Source organism: Peromyscus maniculatus, chromosome 8 (assembly GCF_049852395.1).
Source record: "Peromyscus maniculatus bairdii isolate BWxNUB_F1_BW_parent chromosome 8, HU_Pman_BW_mat_3.1, whole genome shotgun sequence".
NCBI classification, from domain to species: domain Eukaryota; kingdom Metazoa; phylum Chordata; class Mammalia; order Rodentia; family Cricetidae; genus Peromyscus; species Peromyscus maniculatus.
This window is the reverse complement of record NC_134859.1, coordinates 107,274,418-107,295,093: the sequence shown is the minus strand read 5'-3', so window position 1 is coordinate 107,295,093 and position 20,676 is coordinate 107,274,418. Positions and strand designations below refer to the sequence as shown.

At 46.9% G+C, this 20,676-nt stretch overlaps 1 protein-coding gene across 1 annotated transcript in view; it reads right to left on the bottom strand.

The window, feature by feature from the left end:
• Positions 1-3,694: 3,694 nt before the first annotated feature.
• Slc26a11 (solute carrier family 26 member 11) overlaps positions 3,695-20,676 on the bottom strand; it is a 28,645-nt gene continuing 11,663 nt past the window's right edge. The window contains 10 exon segments of the mRNA XM_006990290.4: positions 3,695-4,403; positions 4,406-4,459; positions 4,662-4,734; positions 5,695-5,828; positions 6,242-6,341; positions 7,180-7,307; positions 8,691-8,831; positions 9,028-9,083; positions 10,460-10,520; positions 18,588-18,638. Of these exon segments, the coding sequence (XP_006990352.2) occupies positions 4,351-4,403; positions 4,406-4,459; positions 4,662-4,734; positions 5,695-5,828; positions 6,242-6,341; positions 7,180-7,307; positions 8,691-8,831; positions 9,028-9,083; positions 10,460-10,520; positions 18,588-18,638 (851 nt within the window). The 3' untranslated portion in view covers positions 3,695-4,350.

Genomic DNA, 20,676 nt, shown 5'->3' with positions numbered 1-20,676 from the left:
CACAGGGGAACTGATCCCCAGCACCCTCTGGAACCCAACTGCACATTTTTCACACAAACAACTTAACTGGGACAGGACAAAAAAGGGCATTTAAAATTAAGGCAGCAAACTTACTGCTGCCAACAAGGAAAGCTGCTAACGGAGTGGAACCCGCCCAAGAGAGGGAAGTGTGCTGCAGCCAACAAAGCCAAAAGGAGTTGGAGATCCGAAGAGTGCTTTTCCATCAAACATGGAGGTAAAGAATTTAGAGTTTGCCCATCTGGTTTTTGGTCTTGCTTTGGTCCAGTATTTCCTCACTATGCTCCCTCTTAATCCCCTTTGGATTGGTAATGTATATCCTGTGCTGTTGTATGTTGGAAGTATGTGATCTGCTTTTTCATTTTGATTTCACTAGGGATTAAAGTTAAGAGATTGCATGAGTCCTAGAAGAGACTTTGAACTTTGGACATTTAAACAGTGCTGATACTGTGATAGACTATGGGCTGTGATATACCATAAGCCTAGGGGGGTCAGGGAGTGGAGTGTGGGGGTTTGAAAGGAAATGACCTCCATAGGCCCACAGCGAGTGGCACTATTAGGAGGTGTGTGTCACTGGGGGTAGGCTGTGAAATTTCAGATGCTCAGCCAGGCCCAGTGTCTCTCTTCCACTGCCTGCGGATCCAGATGTAGAACTCTCAGCTCCTTCTCCAGCACCATGTTTGTCTGCATGTTGCCTTGCTTTCTGCAATGATGATAATGAACTAAACCTCTGAACTGTCAGCCAGCCCCAATTAAATGTTTTCCTTTATAAGAGTTGCCATGGGGCAGGATGGTGGTGGCCCATGCATGCCTTTAATCCCAGCGCTCAGGAGGCAGAGGCAGTTAGATCTCTGTGAGTTCAAGGCCAGCCTGGTCTACAGAGTGAGTTCTGGGACAGCCAAGGCTACACTGAGAAACCCTGTCTCAAAACAAACAAACAAACAAACAAAGTTGCCATGGGCTGGAGAGATGGCTCAGAGGTTATGAGCACTGACTGCTCTTCTAGAGGTCCTGAGTTCAATTCCCAGTAACTACATGGTGGCTCACAATCATCTATAATGAGATCTGGTGCCCTCTTCTGGCATGTGGGCATATATACAGGCAGAACATTGTATACATAATAAATAAAATAAATAAGTAAGTAAATAAATATTTTTTAAAAATTTCCCATGGTCTTGGTGTCTCTCCATAGTAATAGAAACCCAAACTAAGACACATGTCCTTAAAATAAATAAAAATAAATTTAATTAAAAAAGACACATGTTCTTATAAAGGCCTCCAGCAGAAGGCATGGCCCAGACTAGAGGTGGGTCTTCCCACCTCAAAGATCCAGATTAGAAGTGGATCTTGGAGCTGGAGAGGTGGCTCAGAGGTTAAGAGCACTGGCTGCTGTTCCAGAGGTCCTGAGTTCAATTCCCAGCAACCACATGGTGGCTCACAACCATCTGTAATGAGATCTGGTGCCCTCTTCTGGCCTGCAGACATACATGCAGGCAGAACATTGTATACATAATAAATAAATAAATCTTAAAAAAAAAAAAAGAAGAAATGGATCTTACCACTTCAAATTAAATAAAAATTCCTACAGGTGTGTCTCATTTTTGGGTTTTAGTTAATTCCAGATGTAGTCAAGTTGACAACTAAGAACAGCCATCACAGCTGTCCTCAGCTGTCTTGGCTTGCTCACTCTTGGGACAGTCTCTGTTGTCACTGGAGTCTCCCTCAGAGTCACTACTAGCTGAGGATGACCTTGAACATCCGACCCTCCTTCTACTACGTCAGTACTAGGACGACAGGATGCACAGTGCCTGGGTGTGGTGATTTGAATGAAAGTGAACTTCACAGGCTCATCGATTGGGATGCTTGATCCTTAGCTGGTGGAACTGTTTGGGGAGGACTAGGAGGTGTGGCCTTGTTGGAGGAGGTGTGTTACTAGGGGTGGGCTTTGAGGTTTCACAATCCTACACCATTCCCAGTGCCCGTGGATCAGATGTAAACTCTCAGCTACTGCTCCAAATCCATGTTTCCTTGACTGTTCCCACGTTCCCCACCATGGTCAAAGAATCTAAGCTTTTGGGACTATGAATGCCTAAATGAAATGCTTTCTTTTTGAAGTTGCTTTGTTCATGGTATCTCATCACAGCAACTGAAAAGTAACAAAGGCACCGTTTATGTGGTGCATGAGTTCAAACCCAGGGCTTCAGCATATTAGTCAAGCGCTGACAAGCCAGTTTGCCGCCCTGTGTTTCCTCTGCTTAAGAGGATACCATGTTAGATTTGGGGCCTGCCCTGATGTAGTATCATGTACCCTGAGTTTAACTAGCTCCATCTACAAAGACCAGTTCCCAGGAAGATATTCATAGGTGCATGGAGTTACAAACTCAGACTAATCAGGGGCCACAACTGAGCCCAGAGCAGGCACTGGCTGTAAGGTCGCCCTTCATTGCAGAAACACGGTTCCTGGGGTCCAGAGTGATGGATTGACCCCTTCCTCAGAAGGGAAGCAGGCTCCTAGCTAGCACTGCTGGCTGAATTACAACCTCACCTGCCCATGTCACCTTGTCTTGTCTTAGGGCAGGAATGTGGCCCCAAGCCCTGTAGCTGCCTCCTTCTTGGCCAGTGGCACTAAGGGCACTGCCCAGGGCATTATGGGTAAATAGATGACAGTGTTTAGGAAGGAGCCTCACCAATAACAGGGACACTGTGCCACCACACCACAAACCAGGAATAGGAACATGACCCCTCACCATACCACAAAATAGGAATAGGACCACAGCTCCAAGACATACCACATACGACTGTTGTGAAACTATTTGAAATAAAACCTCCATCTTGGAGGGAAACTCCTTAAGGCACAGGATGTTTTAAGACAAGGTGACAGACCATCCTACAGGGAAGCTTCTTAATCCCAGGAAGTAAACAACGCAGTAGTTTAAGGAAGTCTCTGAAACCAGAATCACTAGTGTCCCCCGCCCCCCCCCCCTTTCCCAAGCATATGTAAGGAACAGGGGGACTGCTGAGACCCAGACAAAATGGCCCAACTGAGACAGAGCAGCTGAGCTGTCTAGCAGACAGCCCAAATGAGCGACCTGGTAAGGACACTCTAACCCTCAAGCTGTCACTCATGCTGAAGTGGTGACGCGGCTGTCTGTGAGTCATTTCTGCTGCTGTAAGTCACCAGCCTCATCCTGTGCGGCTTCGGTCCTGGAACCCTGACTAGGGGCACCGAGGGGACTTAGGAAGGACAGACACACTTTCAGGTGGGGAATGCACTAGCCACACCTCTTTCCTCCACAGCCCACAGCCCAGCCTCAGTGTGTTTATCATGTACATCACAGGGGCAAGGACCGCTAGCTGGGCAGGTGTTAGTAGGTGAGCAGGCTCAGGCTGTCAGCAACCAGGAGGAGGATGAAGCTGCAAGGCTAGTTTCTGTGCACATCACCACTCACCGGCATGAGACCCCCAGGAAGGCCTGGCCATCCCTCCGAGCCTCACCAGCCAAGGTTGCCACTCTCATGGGGCTGAGGCAATGGAATCCTTGGCATGGGCATGCGCACACCCTTCATTCATTCATGGCTTCCTCCATACAGGTCCCTATCCAGACACACACACACACACACACACACACACACACACACACACACACACACACGGACCCAGACACACAAGCACAGAATAAATAAAAATCTTGTATTTTAATGCCATCCATCATCATAATAAATAACTCACAGTAAATGACTGCATAAAGATGGTTTACAAAGCACCTTGATGTAGTGATTTGGTTCACATAAGAGGCCACCATGTGTACACACTGACAGATACCTGTCCTGGGCAGGGGACCTCAGGTGAGGAGGACGGTGAATGGGATAGATGAGTTCTTGGATTTTTTTTTTTTTTTCTTTAAACAAGCATTAATGTTTTGCCTTTTTTTTTTCCCAACAAAAACACCAAAGTGATGACTTTCATTTAAAAACACACCATTTTAAACAGCCTTCATTGTACTTGGCACACTGTGGTCCCCTCTTAGCTCAGCTTGAACTCTGAGCCATAGTCAGACACATCTCTGAGATGCTTGATTTTCCACCTCGTCTCGGGCAGGGCCTGGTTCCAAAGAGGAATTCAGGACCTGGGAAGTGCCAGCTCTACCCAGCCAACCTAGGCCACAAGCCCTGGGTCCTCCTGTTTCACCTGGCCTCTCTCTGGAAGATCCCAACCCCACTCCCCAAATTCTCACAGCTAGGGGACAGCAGGAAGGTCACACCACATGACTCCCTGCTCTTTTCCAGAGCCACCTGTGGGGTGCGTTTTCAGTCCACCAGGCTGGTGAGTCTGTCAGGTGACAGAACCTTCTAGAGACTTCAGCAGGGAGATCTTGTGCTCTGGGCAGAGTCTTCGTGGATGTTGTAGGGTTGAGTCCCTGGTTCCTGCTGTAGGGATTTCTCTGCAAAACACACGGGATTTTATCAAGTACTGAAAACTGACCATAAGGCCAGGTCCTACCACTGGACGGGATTTGAGGAATGACCGTCATCACCCAGGGTATGGAGGAATGACTGTCACCCAGGGTATGGTGCTGAGGAAGGAAGTGTGGGCCTGCCTGGGGCCAGGGCCTTTCCCAAGCTCAGGGCTTTCCTGGCACTCACCGGCCTCCTCCAGAGTGGTGAAGTACTGGAACCCCTTCAGGTCAGCGGCCAACAGTGTGCGAAGCACAGGCACCTGGGGGACAGACAGGCTTCAATCCAGGGCAGGGGATGGCTGCTCTGCAACATGGGAGAGGTAGACTAGTGGATGCCTAGTGTACCAGTGAGATTCTGGAGGAGGAGGAAGAAGGTGGACCTTGGGGTCCTCCTGCCAGAGGACCTTTCATAGGAACTGTCTCCATCATGATCTAAAATAAGGAACCTCAGCCCCCGACTGGGCACCATGATAAAAACACCGCCTGACTGAACAGTCAACACAGCAACGAGAACATCTGCTGGCACCACTCAGCCTTGAGAGTACGCAGAGCACACCCACGGATAAATCCTCTCCCCCACCCCCACGGTCCCCTCTTCCTCCCTATAAAGCCAGTGCCGCCTGGGCACAGTCTCCACTCTGTTCTGATCAAAGGACACCCCATTTCTGCAGAGGTTGGCCTCCTCTTTCTTTTATTTCCATATTTACTCATGAATCTTGATCTAACAACCATGAGGATGAGGGCTCTGCCTGCGCGCGCCCACACACACACACACACACACACACACAGCACAATGGGCACAGGCATGGCCTTGGACCAGGGCCCTGGCCTTAAGTTCCCAGCACTGGGAACACACACCACATGTGTGGGTCTGCACTGACCACAGGAGAATGAAGTCAGATGGTCAGTAACCTGCTAAGTTACAACCACAGCAGCAGAGAGGCCTCCACATGGGTCCTTATAATGATCATTTAGGATTTTAAAATATTTTAATTTTTGTTTTTGACAGGGTCTTACTCTGTAGCCATGGCTAGCCTTATACTTAAAGTGTGACCCAGGCTGGCCTTGAACTCATGTCAACTCTCTTGCCTCAGCCTCTTGCATGTACACTCCTTGCATGAGGGAAGAGTGTACATGCAATAGTATCTGTCCACAGGTGTCACAATAGCCCAGAGCCACAGGGAGGGCTGTGGACCCTCCTCTGAGGTGGCCTCTCCTACCTGCAGGCCAACGAAGGCCAGGGAGACGCCCCGCTTCTGGAAATCCTCCAGGAGCTCACTGAGCCCCACAACCACAGTGTAGTCTATGCTGCTGACATGCGTGCACTCCAGGACCGCGCAGCGTGGTAAGGATGCTGGGGAGAGAGGCCAAGAGTCTGTTACAGCACAAGGTAAAACATGGCTCTGCAGCCATGGCAGGGCTGAATGAAGCAAGGCCATCAAGAGACCGTTCCCCGGGGCTGTCACTGAGCAAAGGGGCCAGGGTGGAGGCAATGGCTGTCTGGAGAAAGCTGCTTCCTGCTTGGGTTCCCCGAATGTCAATTCCCCAGGCAGAGGAACAGGAGCACACATGGCCTTTGCTGAAACAGGCTGTAGGGGCGTCATGGGACTGTCCGATCCGCAGCAGACACTACTCAGAGGCCTGAAATGTGAAAGCAGGTGACTGTCTCCCCGACCACCGAGGCTGTGCCTGAGGGTGCTGAGGCTGTGGTGTACGTGAATGCGGGGGTGCGTGCTGATCTCTGCTCACCTTGGCTGACCCACATACCTTCCAGTGCCCGGGTCATTATTGCCTCTCGCAGGGCATCGATTGCAGGGAAGTACAGGCCACTGGCCGGCTGCAGGACAAGAACGTGTCCTTCTGTCACCTGGATGGAGGAAGGCAGAGTGGACGCCAGAGGCAGACGGGGCAGGATGAAGGCCTTAAACTCCCACTTTTACAACTGAATTTAGGTTGCAGCTCTCTGAGAGGGCAAGCAGGTGTCTTTGCCAACAAAGGGCCATCAGTCTACAAGGCCCGTATATTCAGGGTCGAGGGAGAGACCAAACACAGAGGTCTAAGTCACCCTCTCAGTGTCTCAAGGACAAACCCAGCAGCGCCTTCTGCTCACGTCCAAGCTGTGCAGATGTGTCCAAAAATGCTAAGACTAAACCTCAGCAAATTAGAAATACACTAACATCCTCCCTCTTAATTAAAAAAAAAAAAAAGAATATAGACTTGTGAGAATAAAAAAAATTGGCATGTGAAAAGAAAGAAAGAAAAGAACTACACTAATGTAAATGCTGCCTGCTTGACCAGTTATGTAGCTGACCCTGAAACTCCCTTAGCTGTGCTAGGGGGCCCGCACTCATCTCAAAGTCGTCAACATTTTGTGCAGGTGAGCGACCCCACATGCACGATGGGATAATAAACGCTCTTTGTTCTTCCATACTATTAGAGTCTGGGGTCTTCCTTCAGCGTTCCCGCGGGCCCTACAAGGATATTCTTCCAGGCTTTGCTCATTTGCTCGTGGACAGGCAGGAAGCCCTGACCCAAGCCTAGCACACGGGGTACAGCAGGAGGGGGAGCTGGCAGGGGAGCCCCCAACACCTCACACTCAGGAGAGCTAGAGATCGCTCTCCCTCAGAAGTACCGAAAACAGAAGACATCTCAGCTACCTTAGCAACCCAGGGATTCCCGCCGACATGTCCCCACTCTGGGCCTACCTGGGTCTTGGGCCTAGCCACAGAGTACAGGAGGATGAGCAAAGACACCAGGGTCCCGGCCAGGATGCCGTACTGAACCTCCCAGAAGCACAGCAGGAATGTCACGCAGAGTGGCAGCAGATCCAGCCCTAGAAGAAGTGAGGGTTCAGGGCACCACATCCTGCTCCCTGCTCCCTGGGCCCCATGGCCCAGTGGCCAGCCCTTAGCATCTCCTGGGTTAATAGTGGGGGTGAGAGCCCTAAAGATCTGTTACCAGAATAGAAGCTGGGGGCTGCTGCTGGCCCACAGACTACGGGCAGAGAATTAGGTCCTTGTCTAGCAGGGTAGGACTTGCCTGGCCCAGTCCCATCCCTCCAGTCCCTGTGAGCAAGTAGGCATGAGGAGGAGCTTGTCAGAGAACCCAGAGAAAAGGGACAAAGAGAAGGAAGGTGTGTGTGTGTGTGTGTGTGTGTGTGTGTGTGTGTGTGTGTGTCCATCTGTCTGTCTGTCTGTCTGTCTATATGTCTATGTCTGTAGTGGGTAGCCATTCCAGCTTGGATCTGGAAGCTCCAACCCCCATTGAGACTCTGGCAACTGTCACGCCTACGAGGGGGGGCGAGGGGAGGTGCTGGAAACTGGAGAGCTGGATGGGCAAGCGCTCGCTCGGGGCGCGCTCTCTGCGCCTGGACCCTGGATGGTGGAGATTGATTGTGCAGAGCTCCAGAGAACACCGCTAGATTGCTATACGCCTTCCCCAGACCCCCGCGACCTATCCATTCCTTCATTTGTAAGTCATCCACTAAATAAATCTTCCTTTTAACTACGTGGAGTGGCCTTTATAATTTTCCCCAATATATGTCTGTGTGTCTGTGTATGTATGTGTGATATGTCTCTGTGTGTGTGTGTGTGTGTCTTGTGACTCCCAGGATTCTCAGAGGACTCCTTGGCTGATGTAGTGTCCTGGGTTCAAAATACTCTTGACTCAGCCTGGGAATCTACTTCTGAGGCAGGAACCCAGACATGCCCACTCTCCATGGAGCCCCAGCTTCCTCTGGAAGCATCCATTATCCCCCCCCCCCCCCCCCCCCCCGAGTAATACACTTCAAGGCTGTCCTAAAGATGAAATGTGGTGACCCACGGAAAGACTGAGACAGAACAACCAACCATACCTACATCTGGTAACTGTGGCCAACGAGGAAGAAGGGGAGGCAGAAAGGTTGTTACGTGGGGTTGGGGCAGTCACCCACCCACAGGGAGAGAAAGGAAGATGGGAGGGGAGAGAGGGGACAGAATGGGGGAACCCCATTCTCCATTGAGCTTAGCTCTGCATGGACCAAAGTCCAGCTCCCCCAAGCAGATACCCCGAGTGACAATTATATTTCCTAGCTTTTCGTGTGTCCTTTCCTCAGTTTACCACAATGCCCCCGCTCTAGCCCAAGGTAGGGCTGCAGGCTGAGAGGGGTAATCAAAGATGCCCTTGGCATTCGGACACCATGTCAGAGGTTGCCTGCCTTGAGTGCGCACATACATACTCTTAACACGCCAGAGCGTCCTGAGGATCTTGGCATCAAAGAGCGGGGCCACAGCCATGATGATGACGGCGGCCAGTGCAGACTTGGGGATGTAGTAGAAGAGTGAGGTCAAGTAGTCCAGGGACAGCAGCACCAGCACACCTGTGGGGGAGGGGGTCCCACCCGGCACCCACAAAACCAAGTTGAGGGATGGAGGGGCCTGGTGTCCAGCGGGACACAGCTGTGGACCCACACAGACTTGGTACGAATGCTCTACGTAGTTAAGAAAATTATGGGCTCCTTCCCTTCTCCACCATGCCCATGCATGGACCCAAGGTAAAGAAGGTGGGGGACTCACCAGTCACCAGGCCCCCTGCCGGGGTACACACTCCCGACTGGGCATTCACAGCTGTCCTGGAAGACAACAGGAAGAAACCTGTCCATCTCCAGTGGCTGAGGGGAGCTGTCTGGCCTCATACTGGGGCTGACCTTGCAGTCAGATCTGAGATGGGAGTGAGGGTGACTGAATCCCTCAGTCAGCACAGCTGCGGGGCACTGGGCACAATCTCCATGGTTGTCTACATTTTTTTTCCCCCAAGACAAGGTTTCTCTGTGTAGCTTTGAAGCCTGTCCTAGAACTTACTCTGTAGACCAGGCTGGTGTCGAACTCCCAGAGATCTGCCTGCCTCTGCCTCCTGAGTGCTGGGATTAAATGCAGGTGCCGCCACTGCCCGCCTGTCCTTTGACAGTTTTATAAAAGATTATCTTGACATCATCCCCCATTCCTCTCTCGTGTCCCTTCCACTTCCTCTTTTTCTTCCTAACACGTCCCCTTCTTACTCACGCCTCGTCTGGACCGCCCCTGAGTCTAAACAGGGCCCCTGCATAAGCCTGGACGCGGAGCACAGGCAACTCACCACGGGCCACACTGGGTGGGTGGGCTGCCTTGCCTTCCCTAATACATGCTGTCTATTAAGTATGAAGACGTCAATCAAGAACCCCAATTCCTTTAAGATCTCCCGTCTTCTGCCCCCTACACCCTAAGTTCCTGCTGAGGAAGGCACAGTTCCCCTTTCAGCCATAGGACTTCCCCTCCCGTCTTCCAGACTCCAGGGAAGACTGCCTCCAAACCTGACTCATCAGGGCAGAGACTGAGAACTTCCTGTACCCATTTCTTTCTTTCTTTCTTCCTTCCTTCCTTCCTTTCTTTCTTCCTCTCCCTCTTTTTTCTCTTTCCTCCTCTCTCTCTCTCTCTCCCTCCCTCCCTCCCTCCCTCCCTCCCTCCCTCCCTCCCTCCCTCCCTCCCTCCCTCCCTCCCTCCCTCCCTCCCTCCCTCCCTCCCTCTCTCTCTCTCTCTCTCTCTCTCTCTCTCTCACAGTCTCTCGCCATATAGACCTGGCTATCCCAGAACTCACTATGTAGACCAGACTGGCCTTAACCTCACTATATAGATTCAGCTTCCGCTGCTTCCCAAGTGCTGGGACTAAAGGTGTGTGCCACAATGCCAGGCTCTCTCCCCACTTTCCTTTGGAATTAACTCAGGTACCAGCATGCCTAGATGGGCCAGGGACTTCTACCACTAAATGCAGTGCAGGGATGCCAGGAGCTATTCTGTAACCTTCCTTGCTGTGGGCATGGTCACAGCTTTCTAAAGGTCTTTAGAATGCCTGGGGGACTAATAGGGAGAAGGAAGAAATAGTCAAATGTGGTTAAGGGTGTGGTAGGGGAAAAGTGGTCTTTGGCCCCTGCAGACCCTAAGTGCACAGAAAAGAAAGAACATGGCCACTCACCGCCCAAAGCTGCCAGTGACTGGGTAGGACGAGACAAAGGAGCCCAGCATATTGGAGAAGCCTGAGGAGAGAACAGAGGTGATCTTTATCACACTCACCTGCGTTGGAGTCTAGGTATTTTGTTTTTTGTTTTTTTGAGACAAGATTTCTCTGTGTAGCTTTGGAGCCTTTCCTGGAACTCACTCTGTAGACCAGGCTGGCCTCGAACTCACAGAGATCCGCCTGCCTCTGCCTCCCGAGCTTAAAGCCGTGCACCACCACCATCCTGTGGAGTCTAGTTTTTTAACTCCCACCTCTACTTCTAGGTTTTTGCTTTTTTTTTTTTTTCCCTTGAGACAGGGTTTCTCCTTATAACAGCCCTGCCTGTCCTGGAACTCGACTGTAGACCAGGCTGGCCTCAAACTCACAGAGATCCACCTGCCTCTGCCTCCCAAGTGCTGGGATTAAAGGTGTGCGCCACCACTGCCCGGCCAGCCCCCAGTTTTTGCTATTTGAGACAAGGTCTCATGTATCCCAGGCTGGCCATGAACTTGATATGTAGTTGATAATGAACTTGTGGTCTTGTGTCTCTACTTTCACTGGGTGGTGAAATCACAGGTGTGGACCACCACGTTCCATCTGTTCTGGGTTTAAAGTAGAGTTGGCTCAGGCCAAGCTTGCCATGTGAAGCCTGATGACACCTTAGAGACAGCATCAGTAACTATGGAGAAGACATCTACCTGAGTACCTGTAACATGGCTGTTGTGAATGCCAAGTCAAGCTGAGGGACTGAAGGTCAAGGCCAGCGAGGTGCCTTCCCCAGGTAACACTACAGACCATATCAAATCCAGGACCACAGCCTTGCTGGACCAAGGAACTAAGATCTTGGCCCACACTTACCACACTCTGCCTACCTAACACCCATCCCACCCATGAACCTTTACAATGACCTATGAGGCAACTACAGGTTCAAGGCCTGCTCTTGGAACTTCCCTAGCACTAAATGTAAGGAAGCCAGTCGCCATGCCCTACTTAGACACAAAGCACGGACAAATGACCAATGGCCACACCACTGAAGAAAAATGACTCTGTCTCCAGCAGCCATTTGCTGCCAACAGCTCCTCGGCCAGGGTGGGTTGGCTGTCTTAAACACTGATCAGAGACCCCAATTCTTTTACATTCACCCTCTTCTGTCCCTACACCCACAGGCTGGGCTGACCGAGGGTCACTAGAAGGCGTGGGAGACTCACAGAAGAATGAGAAAAAGCCCCAAAGATTGGGGATTACTTAAGTACCAGCCCCTCTGGGGTCCAGAGCCATGCTCAGGCCCTTGAGAGGAGAGAAAGGAGGGGCAGGGGCAGGGGCAGCAGAAGACTTGGTAGAGTCTGGACAGTGTTGCTGGAGATTTGTTAGAACTGACATTCCAAAACTGCTAATAAAGTTAAACCTTGCCAATAAAGTTAAACATTGGCAAAGAGCTTGCAGTAATTTTTCTGAGGGAGATTAGCAACAAATATCCCCAAAACAAGAGACTTCAGTGTATAAGATGAATTAATTCGATCCTTCCTAGCATTGTATGAGGAACACCAATTTCTGGAGCCCTACCTTCTATACTAATGTAAATAAATCAGGAAAGACAGGTTATAAGTCAGGAAAAATAAATAAAATGGCTCAAACCCCTTATGATTCCATTCAAAAGTCAAAATTATACTCTATTTTTATGGTATTAGTAGATTTTTCAGAACCTCTTAACATAGTTACTGACTCGAAATGCTAAACTTATTCCAGATGATTCAGAATTAGCCTTGCTATTTATTCAACTATAACAAACCAGAAATAGAAATCATTCCTTATATATAACACATATCAGATCCAATACAGGCCTACCAGGCCCTTTAGCACAAGGTAATAATGAAATTTATCAGCTATTGATAGGAAATGTGCTAGAAGCCTCAGAATTTCATAAGAAACATCATGTTAATAGCAAAGGTTTGAAGATTTTTCTATCACTTGGCAACAAGCCAAGGAAATTATAAAGAAATGTCCTACTTGTTCTTTATATAACCATACTCTACTATCTGCAGAAGTAACCCAAAAGTTAGTCAAAGAAATTAAATTTGACAAATGGATATGTTTCATTTTGCAGAGTTTGAAAAATTAAAATATGCCAGGTGGTGGTGCACGCCTTTAATCCCAGCACTCGGGAGACAGAGCCAGCGGGATCTCTGTGAGTTCGAGGCCAGCCTGGTCTACAGAGCAAGATCCAGGATAGGCACCAAAACTACACCGAGAAACCTTGTCTCAGAAAAACAAAACAAAACAAAACAAATCAAAATTAAAATATGTGCACCATACCATAGATACATATTCAGGATTTCAGGGGGAACTGCTTTGAGTTCCAAAAAGGCTGATTCTGTAACTACACACTTATTAGAAGTTATGGCCATTATGGGAATACCTGTACAAATTAAGACTGACAATGCTCCAGCATATGTCTCTAGTAAAGTGCAAATTTTTTGCATATTACAACATATAGCATATTATAGGTATGCCACACAATCCTACAGGACAAACAGTTATAAAACGATCTAACCACACTTTAAAAGATATGCTTAATAAATTTATTAACTTTAAATTTTTTAAATGCTAATGAGAAAGGAATGGCAGCTGCAGAGAGACATTAAATAGAAAAAAAACTGCTGAACTAAATCAGCCTGTGTACTTCAAAGACGTGTTGAACTCAGAATGGAAACCATGATTTGTGTTATGTTGGGGAAGATGTTTTGCTTTTGTTTCCACAGGAGAAGAAAAGCTATGGATACCCTCAAGATTTTTGATAAAGATTAGATTTGAATAGAAGAGACCTCTTGTTGAGGAGAGGTGATAGTTCATCAAATAGCATGTCCACTCCATCTAAACTAACTATAAGGCTAACAAATGCCTTTCATTTGATCAGATATAACCTGCCAAAAAAGGGAAATTCCCCAAAGTTAGGGTTGGGGTAGGGTTTTGTTTTTGTCTTTCCAGGAGAACAAAAGCATCCAACTAAGGAATCTGAAGACCACTGGTCAAAGGAGACATAAAAAAAAAAAAAAAAAAAAAAAGGACAATCATCCAGAGATAATGTCCCAAGAAAAAGAGTAAATTGGCCTAATAGTACAGCACCTTTCCAACAGGATCAATCTTCCCAAATGTTTGTTTCTGTTGTTCTCTATAGACATAAGATGCAAATGGTCTTTTTGTAGTCCCATTTCAATTAAAAATTAAAGCTGGCTTTGGAGTTGGAACATGGCTCTCTCCTTCTCTAAACCCAAGCATGTCTGTTAAAGAAAAATCCAAAAATCTCTGTCTCATATCAGAAGAGCCACTTGGTATGGGACAGAAGGAAAACCAAAATTAAGGGATTATTCTATTGTCACTAATCTCATAATCCTTTCATCTAATTTTGACTCTTTAAAACTTTTCTTGGGGCTGGAGAGATGGCTCAGAGGTTAAGAGAGCTGGCTGCTATTCCAGAGGTCCTGAGTTCAATTCCCAGCAACCACAAGATGGCTCACAACCATCTGCAATGAGATCTGGCGCCCTCTTCTGGCCTGCAGGAATACATGCAGACAGAACACTGTATACATAATAAATAAAAAAAACCTTTTCTTAAGGTATGAATATTATCTCAAAATTTATAAGATAATATATATAATAATTATATATTTAAGCTTTCTGTCATGATATTAATGGTCATATAGAGTACTAATTCTAGAAATAAGCTTCATCTATCTTCCTGTACCTGATTTTGGGCTTGAGTCTGAAACAGGTAACTAGGAACTAAGTTTGTGTGCCCCAGATGTACATAACAGATTGTGGTCCTTTAACTTCTTGGAGATCTGCTGCATATGACTTATTTAAAATGTTTAAGTTTTCTGCAGTGAACCATTCCTGGCAGTGACCTTTAAGGTCTCTAAAAAGATGTTGGGACCCTGCAACAATGAATCCACCATGATTGTGGTAATGCCACTAAGCTGACAAACACCACCCAAAGATTAGTTTTGGACTACAAACTGCTCACTACAATTTCAAGGCGGTTAGCTAAGATGGTCCAGCCTCATAGACGACTCCAGCCCTGCACTTTCCCATCACATGGAGATTGGACAACAGCTAGCTCTCCCAGGACTTGATCATTATCCCAATTTTCTCAGGGTCTCCCAAAGATGCCATCACCCCCAGACAATAGGAAGTAATTTTAATAACACAATGCCCACATTCACAATAGGTGAGGTGGGTGGTTTTTTGGTCATTCAGTGGATTATGGATATTTATCATCATTTAGGGGGGTTGGTGAATGTGGTGATACACTATGTACCCTAATAAAATTTTCCTGAAGATTGGAGAACAGAATAAACCACTAGATTAAACACAGGCCAGGCAGTGGTAGCACACACCTTTAATCCTAGCACTCGGGAAGCAGAGATCTGTCTGGATCTCTGAGAGTTCAAAGCCATTCTGGACTACATGAGATTAACTCAGTCTAAGATAGAAACAGAGCCAGGCAGTGGTGGCACACAACTTTAATCCTAATACTTGAGAGTCACATGCCTTTAATCTCAGCACTTGAGATCTCATGCCTGTGTTTGGGAAGCACACACACTTTTAATTTCAACACTAAGAAGGAAGTAATATGGCTGGGTGGAGAAAGGTATTTAAGGCACAAGGAGACAGGACCTAAAGCCCTTTTGGCTGAGAGCCTTTCAGCTGAGGACTCAGAGGCATTCAACAGAGAATTCACAAAGTTGGCCAGGTGAGACGTGGTAGTGTCTTATTCCTTTGTCTCTCTGATCTTTCAGCATTTACCCCAATATCTAGCTCTGGGTTTTTATTATAACACCATTTAAGTTTCATGCAACACATGACAAGTTGTTATTGGTGATGGTCAGGGAGGAAACTAAACAAAAGAGACTAGATCCAGAGATCTCATTCTGAAAAGAAAAAAAGGGGGACAGATTGACCTGCGTCTGTCTTCCAAGTGCTGCGATTAAAAGTGTGCACCACCACACCCGGCCGAATCTATTTTCTTAAAAAGCAACTACTAGTCTCAAATATATTACATTGCTATGGATTTCTGTATATTGATACAAATTTAAGGCTATTTTTTGTTAGAACATACTGTATATATATTTCTACTCTTGTTTAAGGTATTGTACCTCTACAGCTCATTTAAAAGTGTAATGAAAAGCTCTAGTCCTTGAAAGCTACTAAGGATAATAAAGAAATGTAGGTTAGTTAGTCATCTATAACAATTAAATTTGTGGCCATGTCAGGTATGTTTTCAAGGTCAAACAGACACAGTGTAGCTAGAGAGATGGTCTCCAAACACTTCAGAGACCTACAGAATATGACATGTAAGAGGTTTTCATAACCTAAGGCTTTTCATGACGGGAGACACAACTGCTCCTGGCTGCACCAATCTACTTCATAAAAGGATGGTGAATATCGAAGAACCTCCATGTGGAGTTTGATCATTGTGGCAAAGGTAGCCACTGGGCAAAGACACCGCCTCAACTGCTGACAGAATGCTGTCCAAACTGGACAAGCAGGACACAAAAGAAAGCAACTGCCAAACTTTGCCAAGACAAGGTAGGGTAGTCCTGCAAAAATTCCTGCTTCACAATAGTATGTCAGGTACTCTAGGCCCATAGGCTGAAGATGGATGTCCCAATGTTACAGAGGAACCTTGGGTGACTGTGCAGTCAGCCAGCCATCTCTGTCATTTCTTAGTTTTGGAAGTTGTTTACTCTGCACTTCCTGTTTAATCAGCTAATATTTAATCCTTCTTAGGACTTTGATGATGTTGAAGACTAGAAAGTTATAGTTTCATTTCTCCTTGTTACCAAATTCAGAAAAGAAACTCACAAAAGAGGTGTAAAATGCATAAGGTTGAGAGACATAAATGCTTAAGTTGTTTATCTAAGAAAATATTTTAAGGTCTAAAAAAATATTTTAAGGCTGGTAATACAAGTTATGATAGAAAATGGTTTAGGTATAAAACTGTGGACTCTCCAAGATAGGATAGATAATGTAGTATTTTCTCGGAATTTGCCAAATACAAATGGACTGAACATTTTGAATGTATGTCTTACTTGATAATTGTTCATATTGTATACAGTTTTACTTTTTAAAGATTAAAACTTTCCCTTTTTATTTAGACAATAAGTGATAATTGCTCTTTTTTTAAAAAAAAGATTTATTTATTTATTATGTATACAGTATTCTGCCTGCATGTGTCCCTGCAGGCCAGAAGAGGGCACCAGATCTCATTACAGATGGTTTCGAGCCACCATGTGGTTGCCGGGAATTGAACTCAGGACCTCTGGAAGAGCAGTCGGTGCTCTTAACCACTGAGCCATCTTTCCAGCCCCGATAATTGCTCTTATTATATAAAGTTTTACTTTGTTAAGCTTAAAACCTTCCATTTTGTTTTTTGTTTTGTTTTTGACTTTTCAAGTCAGGGTTTCTCTGTGTAGCTTTGCTCCTAGAGCTTGCTCTGTAGCCCAGGCTGGCCTTGAACTCACAGAGATCCGCCTGGCTCTGCCTCCCGAGTGCTGGGATTAAAGGCGTGCGCCACCATCGCCCGGCTAAAACCTTCCATTTTTATTTAGACAATACTTGATAATTATTCTTATTATATAAAGTTTTACTGTATTAAGCTTAAAACCTTCCATTTTTATTTAGACAATACCTGATAATTGTTCTTATTGTATATAGTTTTACTGTGTTAGAGTTAAACCTTTTCCTTTTTATTTAGACAAAAAGGGGGAAATGTTACAGAATATTTGTTTACACTATGTGAAGATGTGATACTGTGATTGATTTAATAAAGAGCTGAATAGCCAATAAGCTAGGCAGGAAGAGAATGGGCGGGACTCCAGGCAGAGAGGAATTTGGGATGAATCTGGTGCTTGAGCAACACCAGTGAGACACTGAAGAAGTTAGGCGTACGGTACCAAGAGATAACTGAGCCACGTGGAGGAATGTAGATTAATAGAAACAAGGTTAATTTAAGTTATAAGAGCTAGTTAGGGAAAAAGCCTAAGCTAAGGCCAAGGTTTCATAATTAAAAATAAGTCTCCATGTTGTTACTTGTGAGCTGGCAGCCCAAAGGGAAGTCCGACTACAGGACAGTGACCAAAGGCTACACAGGTTCACACTGACCCATAGTGATCAGGGATTACCTTGGGAGGCAGAGCCAGGTAGACCTCAGTGAGTTCGAGGCCAGCCTGGTCTACAGAGTGAGTTCTAGGAAAGGTGCAAAGCTACACAGAGAAACACTGTCTCAAAAAACAAAACAAACAAACAAAAAAAGCCCCAGTAGTTTCCAGGCTCATGTGGGCATTCACCAGGTAGGAAAGCCCAGGTCCCACAACATATTAAAAACAGTTCCATTATCAAATCCAAGATTCTCAGTGAGGGGCTGAAGCAATGGCTCAGTTGTTAAGAGCACTGATGCTCTTGCAGAGGACCCAGCTCCTGTGTCCAGCACCTGCATGGTGGCTCACAACTGTTTGTAACTCCAGTTCCAGAGAAACCGATGCCTTCTTCTGACCTCTACTGTATACACACACACACACACACACACACACACACACACACACACACACACACACTCCCAACACATAAAAATAAATTAATCTTTAAAACAGAAAGATTTTTAGTGTTGTTTCAAAACACATCAGTATATATGTTAGTTTGTAGGGACAAAAGAAAGTGCAATTAATCCTGACCCAGACCCTAGTGGACCACCTAAATCCTCACTGACTCATGTGTCCTTGCCTGGAGAGGGTCGCACTGGGAAAGATGGAGGCACTGTCCTGGGCCCTGTTACCACATGTTCTTCCAGGGAAAGGCATTCAGGAGACTCACCTGTGAGTCAGCCTGGCTGCATCCTCCAGCTCCCTCCCGGCATAGGACCAGGCTATAGTTTAGGCAGTCCCAGCAGGCACTTGGCCAGCAGAGGAACAGACCACAGGAGAGGGATGGAACTGTGTGGACACCTGAGGACAGGTCCAAGCTGAGATTTCAAAGTCCTCTCTGCCCCACAAACATCAAACCTGATACAATCAGACAGACACAGAGGCACTGGGACCAGAAGGGGTCTTACCGATGGCCAGCAGCTCCTGGTTGGCATCAATGCGGTAGTTATTCTGAGAGGCTGAAGAGAAAGGACAGCACAAACGTTGTCACTGATGTACAAGAACAAGTAATGTGTGGTACCAAGTCGAGCAACTTAGTTTACACACAAAAAACACACGCAAACTGAACACACTTGATCTAAACTAAGAAATCCTTAAAAATCCGAAAGCAGTAGCTAGAGAGTTGGTTCAGTGGTTGAGAACACTTGCTGCTCTCACATAAGACAGGGGTTCGGTTCCCAGTACCACATGGTGGCTCACAGCTGTCTGTAACTCTAGTTCAAGGGGTCCAATGCCCTCTTCTGGCCTCCGCAGGCACAGCATACATGTGGTGCACATACATACATACATACATACATACATACATACATACATAAAAATAAATTAAAATTTGGAGGGGAGGTTGAAACAGGATATTACTGTGTGACTCTAGCTGGCCTGTAACTCCCTATAAATTCCAGGCTGGCCTTGAACTCACAAAGATCTGTCTGCCTGTATTTCTGGGTGCTGGGGTAAAAGTGATAGTCTACCATGCCCAGTAAATAAGCAAATCTTTTTTTTTTTTTTTTTTTTTTGGTTTTTCGAGACAGGGTTTCTCTGTGTAGATTTGCGCCTTTCCTGGAACTCACTTGGTAGCCCAGGCTGGCCTCGAACTCACAAAGACCCGCCTGCCTCTGCCTCCCGAGTGCTGGGATTAAAGGCGTGCGCCACCACCGCCCGGCTAAATAAGCAAATCTTAAAGAGGGTCTCATTGGGTCAGGGACAAAGTGCTGGAATACTGGAGAAGGAATCTGTTCCAGGCACAACCAGGACCAGGCAGGAAGCATGAATATGGAGTTTTGAAAGCATGTATTATTTTTGCTGGAAATGATGATGGGAATGGTGTGTGTTGCTGGGGATAGAACCCATCCATACCAGACATGTTAGCTAAATGCTGTAGCACTGACCCCCACTCCAAGCCCTGGTTTGAGTCTTCAGAATCACCCTGTCCCCATATTGAAGAGGACCTGCTGTGGTTGTGGACTGGAACCCAGACACCAATAAGGCAGAGCTAGAACTGCTGTCTCTGGTGGGGCGAGTGAGGGATTTCAGAGCCCTGCCTTAGAAAGGTAAGGCCCGAGGACAAACCGAGCCGGAGGGAGAAAACATGGGGTCAAAGTTTTAGGAATTTAGTGAGCCCAGTACTAAAGTTTAAAGTTCAGTCTTGCTTACTGATTAAATTAAAACTTTCAGCTGGATGTGGTGGCTCATTTTAATCCTAGCACCCAGGGGACAGGCAGGCAGATCTCTGTGAGTTCAAAGCCAGTCTTGTCTAGCAGTGACTTCCAGGCCAGTCAAGGCTACATAGTATGGCACGGTATAAAAAACAAACAAGCCGGGCGGTGGTGGCTCACGCCTTTAATCCCAGCATTCGGGAGGCAGAGGCAGGCGGATCTCTGTGAGTTTGAGGCTAGCCTGGGCTACCAAGTGAGTTCCAGGAAAAGCGCAAAGCTACACAGAGAAACCCTGTCTCGAAAAAACAAACAAACAAACAAACAAACAAAAAACCAAAACCAAAACCAAAACAAACCAAAAAAAACCCAAACAAACAAACAAACAAACAAACAAAAAACAAATAAATAAACAAATTTTGGGGCTGGAATGATGTCCCAGGGTTGAAAGAGCTTATTGCTCTTGCAGAGGACCCAAATTCAGCTCTCAGCATCCATGTCGGGCAGCTCACCACCACCTGCAACTCCAGTTTCAGGGAATCTGACACATTCTGGCCTCTGCAGGCATCTGAACTCGTGTGTGTGTGTGTGTGTGTGTGTGTGTGTGTGTGTGTGTGTGTAGGAGCATCCACACCCCAGAAATCAGCAAGGGCTCCATACTCCGACTCATGTACCCACAGGGGCTAGGCTGCCAGTAGGTTAACATCACATCCTGATGGGGTTCCTCACTGCAGAGTCCTTCTTACAGTGTGCTGGGTGTCCTCGTCTGGACTCTGGGAGCCAGGAGTGCTGTATACTTGCAAAGACTGCATTCTGAGAGCAGCTGGGCCATGCTGGCTCTCTTTCA